Here is a 14,504-nt window from a genome sequence, read left to right as displayed (position 1 = left end):
ATGGTCACTGCTGAATCTACGAACTTTTTCCCACATCTTTTTTGAGGTTATTGAGCTGTTTATTGAAGACACATATTTCTGCCATGAGAATTTCTCGGCATTTCTTCGAATGAATCGCGCTCTGGCCTTGGCCCTCTTAAAGGCAATCAAGTTCTCCGCTGTTGGATACCGACGCAGAGAGCCCCAAGCTTTATTTTGTTGTTTTTTTGCTAATGTGCATTCTTGCGTCCACCATACTTTATGTTTTTTGTGTACGAGTCCTGTTGTTTGTGGTATGGCTAGTGTAGCGGCCGATATTATGCATGTAGTAAACCTTTCGTTAATTCCGTCTATAGTAAGGTCTTCACAAAATTCTTTTTCTAGTGTGGCATTAGCTGTAAAAAGTGACCAGTCGGCGAGGTGAAGTTTCCAGCGCCGTGGTCTTGTGGGGATGACTGGAGTAGACGATGAGAGGCTGATGATAGTAGGTAGGTGATCACTTCCCAGAGGGTCATTTAAAACATCCCATTTAAAATCGTTAAAAAGCGATGGTGATGCAAAAGCTAAATCGAGAAAGCTCATTTTTGCCGAGCTTGGGCAACAATAAGTGGCTTTTCCCGTATTTAAAAGACAGATGTTATTTGAGAGGATAAAATCTTCGATTATTTGTCCCCTTGAGTCACGTCGTACGCTTCCCCAAAATGGGGAGTGAGCGTTAAAATCGCCAACTACCAGATATGGCTCCGGCAGTTGATCAATCAGGCCTTCTAAATCTTCGACTGTTAATGTGATGTGCGGGGGAAGATATACAGAACATACTGTTATTGTTTTGTAGGTAACGACGCTAACTGCAACTGCCTCAAGTTTTGTGTTAAGTTTAATTTCTTGAGTAGGGACGCCGCTTTGAATGACAACTGCGACACCACCCGAGAGTCTATTTGACTGCTCGCGATCGCGTCGATAACTTTTATAGTGTTTCAAGATATTCACATGTTGCGGACCAAGATTGGTCTCCTGAAGGCACAAAGCAATGGGCATTATTGACCCTAAAATATGTGTTACGTCACTGTAGTTTCTCAGTAATCCTCGACAGTTCCATTGAATCACAAAAGTCATGTTTGTGTTGTTAAGTGGGAATGGAGCAGAAGGAATTTACTTTTCTGGGCCCGTAATTAGGGGTCTGCCTTTTTTTCGCTCGAGAGAGCTGTTGCGCCGCTTCAAAGCAGACGGACTGGGAGTTATATCCATCACCTCAAGAGAGGTGCTGGAGGACCGCGAAGCCGCGGATGTCAGATTTTTAGGCCTTCCCCGTTGGGGGGAAGTCCTGCGGGAGGCCGACCCATTGGATGGATCTCCCTGCTTTGGGGATGACAGAGCAGCTTTCGCTGTCTCTGTCTGGGGCGTGGGTGGCTTTGCCATAGGCTCACTGAGCGTGGCCTTGGCAGATGCCGGAGTGCTGTGTGGCGCACCGCCCCTGCGCACCACATCAGCAAAGGTTGTTTTTGTAGAGAAGGTGAAAGTGTTCTTCGCGTAGAAGAGTCGTCTCGCTTCCTTGAATGTGATGTTTTGTTTTGTTTTCATTGTAATGATATCGTTTTCATTTTTCCATGTTTGACATGACCTTGAATATGCTGGGTGATCATCTCCGCAGTTTGCGCAGCGAAATGCTGCTCCTTCACAGTTTTCGGAAGCATGGTCTTTTGAGGCACATTTAGCGCATGTTTTGTGGCCACGACAACTCTGTGACCCGTGTCCATATCTTTGACAATTGAAACACCTTCGTGGGTGTGGAATGTAATTGCGTACATTTATTTTCAAATAGCCTGCTTCTATGGACTCTGGAAGTGTGCTGCAGTTGAAGGTGAGCACTATGTGTTTCGTTGGGATTTCTTTGTCCTCCTTTCTTATCTTTATACGGTGTACGTTTATGACGTTTTGGTCCTTGAGGCCTTCCAGCATCTCTTCCTCAGTGAGGTGGATGAAATCTGTTTCAGAAATCACACCACGGACGGTGTTCAGGGATCGGTGTGCAGTGATAGACACAATGTTGTCCCCAATTTGCACTTGGTTAGAAAGTTTGGAGTATTGGTCGATGTCTTTTATTTCAAGTAGTAGGTCACCATTGGGCATTTTTGACAGTTTGTAGCCTGGACCGATGGCATCAGTCAGATATTTTGATACTAAGAATGGGGACATAGTTCTTGCAGATTTTTCTGTTTCCTCACTATGGAGGACATGAAATTTTGGAAATGATTCCTTCGTTTTCCTGAAGCATTGATTAGTTATATCTTCGGTCCGCACTCTTTTATGAGAGCGATCAGGTTTTGAAAGGGGGGGAGCCATAAAAAAAGTTTGGTGTTCGGCAGCGGTGCTAGCCGCCCACCACGGAGCCCAACATGGGGATGGGACAGGCGCCTTTAAAAAGCCCTGCATACACCAGCTATACACCGCCACTATAACCTAATACGGCATAACACAGGGTTGTCAGCCACACATGGTTAACCCTCGCCGCCTATGAAAAGTTAAAAAACCGAGAAAGGAGGAGGGGACAGGAAAGTTGTAAGAAAGAGATAGGAAAGTGAAAGATGGAGGGCAGGACAGGAAAAGGCGACTGCCGATTTCCCCCGGTCGGGTCAGGCCGGAGGTGCCGTCTACAGGAAGCTGAGGCCAAAGTGGTGTGTTGCCTCCGCCGAGGGGCCTTAAAGGTCCAAACGCTCGGCATCGGCTCAATCACCAGGATCCCCTTTTCCCCGGACACGGCGATGCCACGCACGGCGAGGCGCGGGTGCTCGGGTCCGTGGTGATGCACTGTTCACCATCATCCCCTTGCGGGGATGTCCCTGCGGATGCTCGGGAACCCGCAGTGTCGCCACTCACCGTCGCGACGCCTGCAAGCTGCAGGCGCCCCCCTGCGGGGGATTCTTCCATTATGGCATTGCTAAAATACTTAATGTATGTGCATTTCAATAATTGCGCCAATCTGACTGTTTCATTGAAACTTGGAGCATATTGCCAACATGTGCGTGAGCTTGAAAGAAAGAACTGCTGTGGGTGTTTGGGTCGTCAGGTTCAAGGTCCTACAGATATGCATTGCAGTAGGTGACAAAAGAAGCAGAGCAATAGCATTGCATTTGTCTGCTTTAATGAGGCTTTTGCATACATCATTCCGTTAAAGCCTATTTTTAAAGGAGCCAAGATGGTGTTGGAGGATTTTACATGGGTGTGGGTTATTGAAGGCTGCTGCATTGATCTTGATTCAGTTTTAGCATGGTCTACACAAAAAGTGCTTTCCTGTGCTCTCTTCAAGAACATTCTTTAGACATTGTGTTGTGCTACACCAGCATGTCTGCTTTTGGCTTTACTGAATGTGCTTTTTTTTATTTACTGCTATTAAAGTGCTAAACAAAGGGCCTAATGACACGCATAGTGACGGTTGCATTTTGTTGTTCACTTTTTCTGGTGCTTTATGACTTAAGGGATACTTATGTTTCATATTTTCGTCTTATTTATAATCTTAGAACAAGTTTTGCACATGAGCAGCGGCATAATACAGTGTCTTCAAGGCAAACTCTTTTAAACTGAACTATTTGATAAGCAGTGCAGTTTAGGGAACTGTTGCTGCGTGACAGGAGCATAAGTGGACGAGTGTTTGTGTGCAGACATTCTGGCCTGGATGTTACATTAAAATTAGCTGCATTCTGCTTTTTAAGCACAGCAACAACTTTTTCAGTAGCATAAGGATTGTGGGCAACGTTTAGCAAACATTACCGTATTTACTTGCGTAATTTGTGCACTTTTCTGTTTAAATTATTCTTTCAAAAAGAGGGTGTGCAAATGACGCAAAGATTTTAATAACACTTCCTAAAAAGACTCTACAAAGGTCATTACGCGCAATATATACTGTATATTGCCGTCTATAGCTAGACCGCCCCATCTCTTGCCCCTCGCTGACCAACAAAAAAGTTTACTCAAAATATTAGAGGCATACTCCATCCCGCCCCGTCCGATGCTATGTAGTTCTCCACGGGATTGCATGACAGCACTTGCGCAACTCAAAGCAGTAAACGCGCAACAATAAAATCGCAAAGCCAGCATTTGGAGGCAGAGGGGCTGACAGGTGATGAAACGGGGCCCTTGCGTTCGGTCCGGCTGACTAGTGGCAAACCGAACAGCAAACGGTTCGTTAGATTTAGATTACTATTTAGATTACTATTTAACTATTACTATTTAACTATTACTATTTAACTGTGAGGACACTTGTCTGCTTACCTGGAGGAATGCGAAAGCATGTGTTTTGAGGAAGGACGCAGTAGCTCGCAGTAGCTCTCAGATCTCAAAATCTCGGTGGACACCTCAACCACGTTTGACAGCTATAGTGTGACAGTTTTCTACTAACATCCCTGCTAGGGAGTCTTGAGCCTATAAAGGCTTTCGGCTTAATTACGCTACTAAGTACGGTATATGGATTCTGCCCTGTGTAATGAAAAATGTGTTGTCGCACAAAAAGGTGAAACTTGCAACAACTGAATTCTTTACTGCAGTTCTTTCAGATTTCTTAACATATTTTGCAACCATGGTGCTTTAAGCAAGGCTGATAGGTTATTGTGCATGGATTGTTGGCTGAGTTGCTGAGAAAACTGCAAATGAGAGTCCCGAAACCATTCCATATTCAAAGCGCCTGCGAAAAATGAAAAGCCATGGTGCCACTTCCAAAGACCGGAAATGCGGCCAGAAACTGAAACTATCCCAGCCATCTAGTGACTGGTCGAATTGGCCATCATGGCGACAAGGTGCAAAGACAGATGCTCTACGCTGCATTGCGTGCGGCAGCGTCGCGTTGCGACACATGCATATGGGATGAATAGGTTCCGTGGGTTCAAAAAAAAAAAAAAACTGTGTGAAGTCATCGAGGGCAGCCACAGACTGCAGAACAAATGCGCTGCTGTTTCAGCCATACATATGGCGCCACATGGGAGACGCCACTTCAGAAAAGTGGTTGTTTGCATCCGATACCGCCGACACTAGCTGTGCTCTGGTCACAGGAAAAAAACAAAAAATGTGCAGTAACAGGCGCAGCTCTGTTTCCTGTTGTGTTTCTGGTTGTCATAACAGCTACAGGGATACCGCCCGAAAGCTGAAGTTTCTTCGATAATGTGTATAAGAGTGGAACGAGATATTGCTGGCCCAGAGCAGTATGGCGTACAATGTTAAGAGGCCAGCGTTATGTGCTGGGTTACTCTTTCTATAGAGTGTGCTTAAATCTACATTCACATCTCTGGATCTGCTTCAGTCCAGACCAGAGCTGTTGGCAACCAGTGCGTGGAAAGCGCATGTGCAGGCGGCGGTCGGTGCAGCGGCAGCGCACGGCTGCAGCTTTGGCGAGTCACATGGCATCACTCCTTCACTTCAAGGTCAAACTGTCACGCACAGCGAAACTTGCTTGACTAGGCCAGTAAAGCTTTGGCTTTAAAAGCACTGAACTCTCCTGCAATATCACAGACATCGTGGATGGATAGCCTGCGATCTGCAAGGGTAACCTCTCGAAACTCTGCTTTCTGGTGTAGTGCTTATTGACAGTCGCCTGGAACCCTCATCGTTGTCAGCGGACGTTCGGCCGCCTATGAAGCATTCATACCACAACCATGTCTTGCTTTGCCTCTTGATATTACTTCCGAAGGTTTCCTGTGGTATACGACGGGTTTCTGTAGCAATTTTTTTAAATCCGAAACAAAACTTGATGCATATTCTTTTTTCCTAAAAATCCGTCAGATGAATGCTCTCAATCAGTGAAACATACATATCCTTGCAAAAACACACTGACAAAGCATCACATCCTCTCAGCTGCACGGCTGACTGCACACTGATACACAAGGCAGACTGCTTGTCACATGTTGTGGCGGAAAGGCACACTAGATCTAGTTCACGCACACTGTTTAAATTCCCCGAACTTTTGGGTAGCGCCTTGTATTTGTATTTTTATCATGTTTATTGTAACATAGCTTTCTGCTTCGCTGTTTTCCTTTAGCATGCCGTTGTGTAGGCATGTTTTGCAGTGCCCTGTTTGATGTACGCAACTTTTTCAAAGCATTCAGTCACCAAAGAAAGTGCTTGTGTGCTCAAGGTGCACCACTTCAGTAGAGTATCGACGATACAGTTCTGACGGAGGTCACGGGATATTTACGACAGTGAATGGTGTTCGAGAGTGTTGCCACAGCTGGCACATTGGTATCATCGATGGTGGTGCGAGAGTGTGTTCGGAACAACCAGATTTCTGCGCACTGTACACAATGCGCTCCGGCCCGAGAATTTGGTATCAACCATGATCATCGGATTCTCCGGTAAAGTGTCTCAAGGGGTGCCGATTTCGCTCTTGAAAAGCTTGTTTGTGGTTTATGGGAGTTTAACGTCCCAAAGCGACTCAGGCTATGAGGGCCGCCTTAGTGAAGGGCTGCAGAAATTTCGACCACCTGGGGTTCTTTAATGTGCACTGACATCGCACAGTACATGGTCCTCTAGAATTTCACCTCCATTGAAATACGACCACGACGGCTGGGATCGAACCCGCGTCCTTAAGGCCAGCAGCCGAGTGCCATAACCACTCAGCCACCGGGGCGGCCCCTTGAAAAGCATCAGGGTCCAAAGTTTTACTCTGTTCTTATATTTGAGTGTTACACTCAACTCGCATAGCTTGGAGAGCATTTTTTGAAACAAAGACAAAAATAGGTAACATGGAGGAACACTTGGCACACAGTGAAGAGGAAGCTTCAAGGAGGATTCAAGTGGCTCGCTTTCTTTTGTGTTTTTTTTTTAATTTTCAGTGAACTTGAAGAATCGGCTGCCTATGTGCCATTTTAAGCACCAAAGCCAAGCGTGTGGGTGAGATATGGCGCTTTATCGTGTAATTTTTCTTGAGAAATGGGGGCAGCTTGAAAATTTCATGTAATTGTTGGTACCTAGTGCATGGTTTAGCATCTGTGTGGTGATCATGCTTGTGTGTGCATGCGCGCACTTATGCAGGCACCCATTCACGCAGCAGCAGATAGCGGTCTCCAATGGATCTGGCTTTGTGGTTCGCTCTGATGGCCTCATCCTGACTAATGCACACGTTGTCGCCGATGGTCGGCTCGTCACCGTCAAATTGCACGACGGCCGCCAGTTCACTGGGAAAGTGGAGGCTGTCGACCGTCGCTCGGATTTGGCGACTGTTCGAATTGCAGCAGTGAGTTGTCACAGGCTTGCTCACTTACGTCATATACTGTCAAAGAATTCCTTGGCTTCTTGATGTAGCAGATATCTGCAAGTTGAGAACAGCCACGCCTGCAGCTGAGGACTCATCTGAATTGAGTCCTTGCAGTGGGCATTGTAGTCATTCTTCACTTTGGTGTAGCGGTCAGCCAAGATGACACACCTCCTTTCTACTCAATTATTCCACGTCTTTGCTCTTGACCATCTCCGATTCCTTTAAAAAAAATCATTGCCTATCATGTCACTGTGACAAACGTTCTCCTAGCTTGTTTATGGAGCAAAAAAAATTTATCCAGTGTAGCCAATGTACGGTCTTCCTCATGACAGCTGGATTTCGTATGTACAGGAAATGTTGTTGACCAACAATTAGCAGCTGGTGCCTTAAAAAGCACCTGCAGTGCAATGCCGAACTCCCCTGTTTGCCAAGTTTGAAATTGTTTGATCCCGAATAGGAAAATGCAGCAGAAAAAAACTAGTACACAACCGAAAATTCGGACCCCTGGTTTTTCGGACATGCTTGATTATTCGGAATTTATCAGGGTGGTGCAACATGGCTCGTAGAGCTAATGTATAAGAGTACCTGAAATTTAGGGCGGACCACAACTGACTGCTCATTTTTCGGACCTTATTCGCACTTGCCGCCAATACCCAAGCCGCCATATAATATGTGCAGTGACGAGTGTAGCACGATGGCCCAAGTGCAAAACCCTCGTCACAAAAGCCCTGGCAGCATTTGTCCCGTGCCATAAACTCCACGTGCCAAAACCCCCGCAGCAGAAACTTCATTCCAAAAGTCCCGTACCGCAATCTGCATGCTAGAAAGCTTTGTGTCTATATATGTAATAAATCTGTGGTTTCTTTACACACCCACACACTAGAGTCATTGAGAGGTAGCATACAACGATAGTGTTTCAATGACAGCTGTTTTTTCTTTCAATGAGAGAAGCATTTTCTCATTTGTATCATGATGTGTTGATTATTTTATTCTTCATACCAACAGTGTAGCAATCTTTTTGGATCTATTTCTGTGCATCTAAACCATTTTTACATGTTTACAGCTTGAATTATATTATTATTCATTCAGTTATGTTTGCAGTTTGCTACTCATCTTTTTATAAGATGTAATGCATTTAAGTAATTTCTGCAGCGCAGTTCTGTGCACCTTATATTGCACCCTCCGGGGGCATTATATGCTGCTTTTCTGCTTCCTTTTTCTTCAGTGCCTTTGTGTGAGTGGAGTGCCCACGGCAATCGTACAGCCCTTTTTTAGCAAGGGCAGACAAGGGAAGGGAAAAAAGGGGTGCATTATGGTGTACATGACGGGAGCCAGCAGCCACCGAAACCAAGGAGCATAGGGGATGTTTTTAACGCCATTAATGTTAAAGAAGGAGTTCATGTCACAAACGACAGCGACGCCATCGTTGGCCGCGAGTGAAAAATTCATGAATCCCCATAGAAGCAACCTAGGAGGCAGGTCGGCCACCTAGGTAACATGACCTTGCGGCGTTATCACAACCTGCCCACCGGACAGTGAGCAAACTGCCCACCGTGGCAGGTGGCAGTTAATTAATGACTGGTCCCTCGGAAAGAGCAACCTAGGTTGAACGAGGCCCAATAGTGGCAGCACCTGCCATCGCAGGGCTCTGGTGCATTGCTTAAAGGGGCAGTGGAACACAATTTCAGTATATTGTTTTGCCTGTTGTTTTGTATAGAGTGAGTTATAGTGATGCTATTAGCATCGGTCGTACTGCTCATATGCTAGTTTTTAATATCTTAATTAGCTTGCAAAAACAAATTCATGGCGTTGAAGGTGTCACCACACAGCAGCGGATTTTAGCAGTCGGTATGACATCATTGGACAAATAGTGAATATACTGCACATTATGCTAATAAATGAATGTACATTTTGTCGTGTTTTGCATTTTGTGTTAGATCAACACAACCAACAAGTTTGCCTTGCGTAAAAGTACTGCAAAGCAAGTAAAACAAAAAGAAACACCACCAGAGGCTCTGCGCATTGTTTTGCATAGAAGGACTGCACCTCTCTGCACGCATCTTATGACCTAGCACACAGCACTTCTGGCTGCTCTCTATGTACCTGAGATAAGCTTGGTGGAATCTATTTGATCAAGCCACTGCATTCTGCAAGCGTTTGTTTTGGTCCCAAGGAAGGACACAAAGAAAAAAGCCATTCGTTTCACATTTGCCACTACACATGGTTAGCTTGTGAAGGATCACCGGGTGGCTGCGCCAGATGACGCCACGTTCCCATCAACAGTAATAAGACAACGCTAGAGCAGAGGCTTATAGTGGCAGATCAGGGTATTCGGCCAGAAGGGGATGAAGCAATGGAACGTATAGGGACAGAGAAAATGTCTATGATAATTGTAGGGGAAGCTCTTTGTTGTTCGAGGCCAGGAAGGAAGTTTTGCGGACTAAGACATATAGAGTCGGGTACCACGAGATAGACACTTGATGCGATGCGTGTGGAGAGGAGGAGGAAACGGCTGAACACTTGATACATTTCTATAAAGGGCTTCACCCTGCAGTGGAAAGCAGCGGGGCTGATTTATTCAAAATCTTGGGGTTTAAGGGCAGAGACAGAAAAATAGTTTTTAAGCGGGTAGAAATAACCAAGCGAAGGTTATCTGATTGGTGGCTAAAATCAAGACAAGAGTGAAATTGCACGAGTCATGGTTAGGTGGTGTGAGCCACCGCCCAATTTAAAGGGTTCAGCTTTATCCATCCATTCATCCATCCATCAATCCAGCACGCGCGCCTTGCTTGCCGTTACCAATTGGCGTGTTCGTAGTGGCGGACCACGGTGCATGGTAAGCGGTAACGGTGCCCGCTATGCTAAATGTTTGTAGTATTTCGCACAGGTCGTCACTCCATGTCAATATCTCGCACTCGAGTTTGGATAAGTGAGGGAAGACCATTGGTCAGTGTTCCTTTCTGCGCCGTCGACGTGACGATGAAGCATCCCTGGGTCAGCTGGGTGTTCACATGGTTGTTGTAACCATGCAAACGGTGTTGCCAGCCTTGGCAAGAAAGAGTTAGAGAGCAGGCAACCATGGAGTGCAAACTTCCGCGATGTGCTCAGACAGGCTGTTTTGATTGGTCCCACCCAGTGGTGTCATTGGAAAAGTGAAATGGGAAAGGGAAGCACTGCGAAAGTCAAGTTGAGGGCAGCATTTTGTTTGCTTGTATTTTTAAATTTGTTCATCGAATAACTCTCGTTCCTATGCGCCGATTCCTGTAATTCTTTTTGAGTCAGCATCTGTGTGACATAAAGAATTCATGTGAAGTATAGCTGGCATCCCTTCAAGGAGTGTTTCACAGCCCCTTTAACCGCTGCAACACTGCGCCAGGAGGGGTATGAGTACTCCCAGGGATCTGTGAATGTAGAGGATAACCAATTCTGCATATATGGCAAATAACCAGTTACTTTGTTCCCTCCAAACCAGTTATGCTGTCCCCTTAATTTTTTTTAATGTGTGATTTTCATTAGTGGGAAATTAATAGGGCAATTATTTAAAGATAATTGATTAGAAAGCAGAAGAAAAAACAACCACAGGCTGCAGGTCGGATCCGAAGCCATGACTTCTGAAATTTCGCGTCCAGTGCTTTACCAACTGAGCTACAGCGATGGCCGTCCAATCTTCTGCTTTCCGGGTATTCATGTGTAGTGTAAGCGAACCTTGAGAGTGTTCACCAGCGTCAATCTCATCCATAGCAGCAGACGTAGCACGTCCTATGTTACCGCATGAAACGTGATCGAACGGTGAGGGCGGAAGCTGTGCGGGAACCCTCTTATGCTATCTATGGCATCAAGACTGCCGGAACCGAGACCCTCGGCAAGCTATTGAGCAGACAATGGAAGAGGAATGAGAGGCTTGTTATAATTTACCTGATGGAAGCCAATAGTCATGGAGACCAAGGAACGTAGGAGATTTTTAAAAAGTGTTTAATGTGCATCTTTTGGAGATTAATAGTTCAATTATTTAAAGATAATTGATGAGAAAGCAGAAGAGAAAACAGATAGCCTAAGTGCGTTCTCTCACAGCTTCCGCCCTCACCATTTGATCACATTTCACTTAGCACTCACGGTAATATAGGACGCACTACGTCCGCCACTATGGACGAAGGTGGCACTGGTAAATGCCCGAATTATCTACAATAATTCTAAGCTCTCTGTTGTTCGAGGCCAGGACTGGAGTTTTGCGGACCAAGGTACCAGTCAGGTACCACGAGATAGACACATTGTGCGTTGCGTGCAGAGAGGAGGAGGAAACGGCAACACTTGATACTTTTCTGTAAAGGGCTTCATCCTACAGTGGAAAGCAGCGGGGCTGATTTATCCAAGGCATTGGGGTTTAAGGACAGTGAAGGGAAGGTAGATTTTAGGCGGGTAGAAGTAACCAAGCGAAGGTTATCTGATTGGTGGCTAAAATCAAGACAAGAGCGAAATTTCACTGGTCATGGCTAAATTGTATGAGCCACCACCCGATTTAAAGGGTTCAGCCTTATCCGTTCATCCATCTAAGCCGAAGGTTGGACAACTGTCTCCGTAGCCCAGTTGGTAGAGCAGCGGACGCGAAATTTCAGTAGTCATGGGTTCGGTTCCCACCGGTGGCATATGGTTGTTTTTATTCTGCTTTCTAATCAATTATCTTTAAATAATTACCCTATTTATCCCCCACTGATGGACACCACGCATTAAAAAAAATGCATCCCCTGTGCTACTGGCTTCCGTCATGTATTTCTTGATAAGGGCCACACAGTGCGGGATGACCAAGACTGAAGAAAGGTTAACAGGATCCTAATCACAAAGCCACATGTGAACACGTCGCCTGAGCGGCATGCCCTTAAGGCCGATTCGCACATGGGATGGTTGGCCCGCGTACCAGGTGGCATGTGACGTCCCACTTCCAGTTTGTCTGGTTCACTGCTGGCTACAGTACACTATGCTCCTGGCCAGCGTTATTACTCCTGGTCAACACTGTCACTAAACTTTCATGGCGAATGACAGTGGGCATGCCTAATCCATTTATCGGCATGTGCAACGATGAAGATCGGAGGAGCGGTGATAAGTGAATTAGATAAGTGTGCTAAAGTGACTTTAAGACGAACGGGATCGCAGCACCCGTCGGCGGACTCCGCGAGTGAGTGTCCTAGGGTAGGCAGGCCTCCACTACTCTCTGGGCTCAACCCAGGATCTTGTCCTGGAGATCAGGCGCTGGACTGCATAGGGCAGCCTCCCACTCCTCCTAGTATATATGATAGGAGATGGGAAAGGTAGAGTCTGAAGCTGACACCTCAGAATCTCGCGGTACCGAGAGGTTTTGCGGTCGGCAAGGGGCATAGAAGGCGACCGAGGGAGTAATGGTGACATATGTCATGAAAGGAGAGGAGGCGATCCTGCGCAGTAGGCGGGGCCACGTGGCCGAAGGCGGACTTCATGGCCGGTGCCCGGACAGTGAAACCTCGGGCGCAGGCATGAGCCACCTCATTACCAGCTAGGCCTGTGTGTGCGGGGGTCCAAAGAAGGGTGATGGAGTGGGCTGGAGGGTGTTTTAGGAGGAGGGAAAAGGCTGGATGGGATATCCGACCTGCGCTTAAATTGTGGATGGCTGATTTAGAATCACTGACAATGGTGGTAATATCGGGAGTGGTCAGAGCAAGAGTGAGGGCCACCTCTTGCGCCTACGCTGAAGAGGAGGTGAGTGGCAGCTGTTTTAGGGCGGCTGCTGGAATCAATGGCTGAAAGGGCTTAGGAGAGGCTGGAGAGATGTTCAGCCGCATCGACATAGAGCACATCTTTGGCATTGGAAAGTTGGAAAGGTGTGCCTGATGGAAACTTTCCACCAGGCAGACAAGGCATAATGTCAAAGTAGTATCGCATCACCAAGTGGTGGCACACTTGGCGGTCCCACGACGGGTTTATGCCTCTCTCTTTCTCCGATTACAGATGCCTGAATCACACCTTACACATCAATACATCACACATACACACGTATCAAACCATTGAAGTACATTGAGCCATCTCAGAAATTGAGTTAATCTGGTTGAATTACAGAACAACTAATTAGCATAGTCATAATTAACTATGTGCACATCAGTACATGTACAGCGCATTCACCAGGTCTACCTCTCTCCCGCTTAGACCAACGAGCGTTTGTGGCCTATGGGTTGCGTGCCCGTTTCGCAATCCAAAGCTGGTGGTTTCGAATCCCACCTAATTCACCGCAGTCACTTTACTTTGCATAAACGACCTTTAGACGCTTGCGACCAATCTGAGCATGCTAGCACCAATTTGTCTTTCACTGTGTCGGTCCCACGCGTTGATGAAGCAGCATGTGTATACGTGAAGCAAGAGTGTGATCACACTGGAGTGTTTGAATTACCTGCGCGAGGTCATGTGTTTGTGAAGTCACGAACCAGTCGATTAGTCCTAAGTTTCAGCCACGCCGTTGGTCAACAGCAACATCGGTTTTTCTGTTGCACAAGGCCTTTAACGCTAGCGTGTTAATATCAGTCATTGACTATAATCAGTGCAGGGTGCTCTTTGTCAAACATGGTTTCATCATAGGACAGTGGTTAGTGCACGTAGCGTTCTTGTGCAGTAATTTATGAAAGAGCTGCCACCTTTAAAATCTGGAAAATGAATGCACAGTGGTAGTGAGCATATTTTTTCGCTCACAATGTAGTTTGTTTTCTGGAAAACTAAGCATTTATTTTTCTGCTTGCAAAGCTGTAATGTGTTTTTCCATCACGGAAACCGTAAAAATGATGCTCAAGTTTTGTGGAATTCACTTTGCCTGCAAATTATCGTGGCATCAAATGGGCATGATTTTAGCATGACAAACACAGAAGCAAAGAAAAACCGAGAGCACTGCTCAGTTTTCTTTGTCCTAGTACTTCTTGTGAATAGAAATTTTGCCCTAGATGCCCTGATGCTCTTCATTGGTGCAATTTACTCATCTCTGAGGCTTGCCTCACCTCTCAGCAGCAAGTCCACTGCAACACAGGTGACCTGTTCAATTTTGCTTGAGAATACTGAACTTGCGAGTTGGAGTGACTTCATTGTTGAAATTCGGCACACGAGGACGAAAGGAAGTGCTCGTGTGTGCTTGCACTGAGTTCTAACTCTGTGCACATTTTTGGGTAACAGTGCTTTAATGTGCTGCATTTTGTTTTAATACTCTTCTTTTTTTAGATCCTTTCATCAGCATGCTCCTCCCTAATACTACAGGGAAAGCAGTCATTGGTGCCATCTT

General features: G+C 46.1%; 2 protein-coding genes across 2 annotated transcripts in view; one reads left to right on the top strand and one right to left on the bottom strand.

The window, feature by feature from the left end:
* Window positions 1-14,504, top strand: part of HtrA2 (HTRA2-related serine protease) — a 54,347-nt gene that overhangs the window by 7,058 nt on the left and 32,785 nt on the right. The window contains exon 3 of the mRNA XM_077651057.1: window positions 6,997-7,198. Coding sequence (XP_077507183.1) covers window positions 6,997-7,198 — 202 coding nt within the window. The remainder of the gene's footprint in view (window positions 1-6,996; window positions 7,199-14,504) is intronic.
* Window positions 647-3,836, bottom strand: LOC144108046 (uncharacterized). The gene has a single exon (XM_077641330.1). The coding sequence runs from the start codon at window positions 2,410-2,412 to the stop codon at window positions 1,132-1,134; it is 1,281 nt and encodes a 426-aa protein (XP_077497456.1). The 5' UTR covers window positions 2,413-3,836; the 3' UTR covers window positions 647-1,131.

Source organism: Amblyomma americanum, chromosome 1 (genome assembly GCF_052857255.1).
Source record: "Amblyomma americanum isolate KBUSLIRL-KWMA chromosome 1, ASM5285725v1, whole genome shotgun sequence".
In the NCBI taxonomy this organism is placed as follows: domain Eukaryota; kingdom Metazoa; phylum Arthropoda; class Arachnida; order Ixodida; family Ixodidae; genus Amblyomma; species Amblyomma americanum.
Note: the sequence above shows the minus strand (reverse complement) of the source record. Positions and strands in the feature narration are given on the sequence as shown.

What these genes read in the sequence shown, in the direction of transcription:
- LOC144108046 (XM_077641330.1), bottom strand. Translation starts at nt 2,412, where the DNA reads ATGCAGGGCTTTTTAAAGGCGCCTGTCCCATCCCCATGTTGGGCTCCG.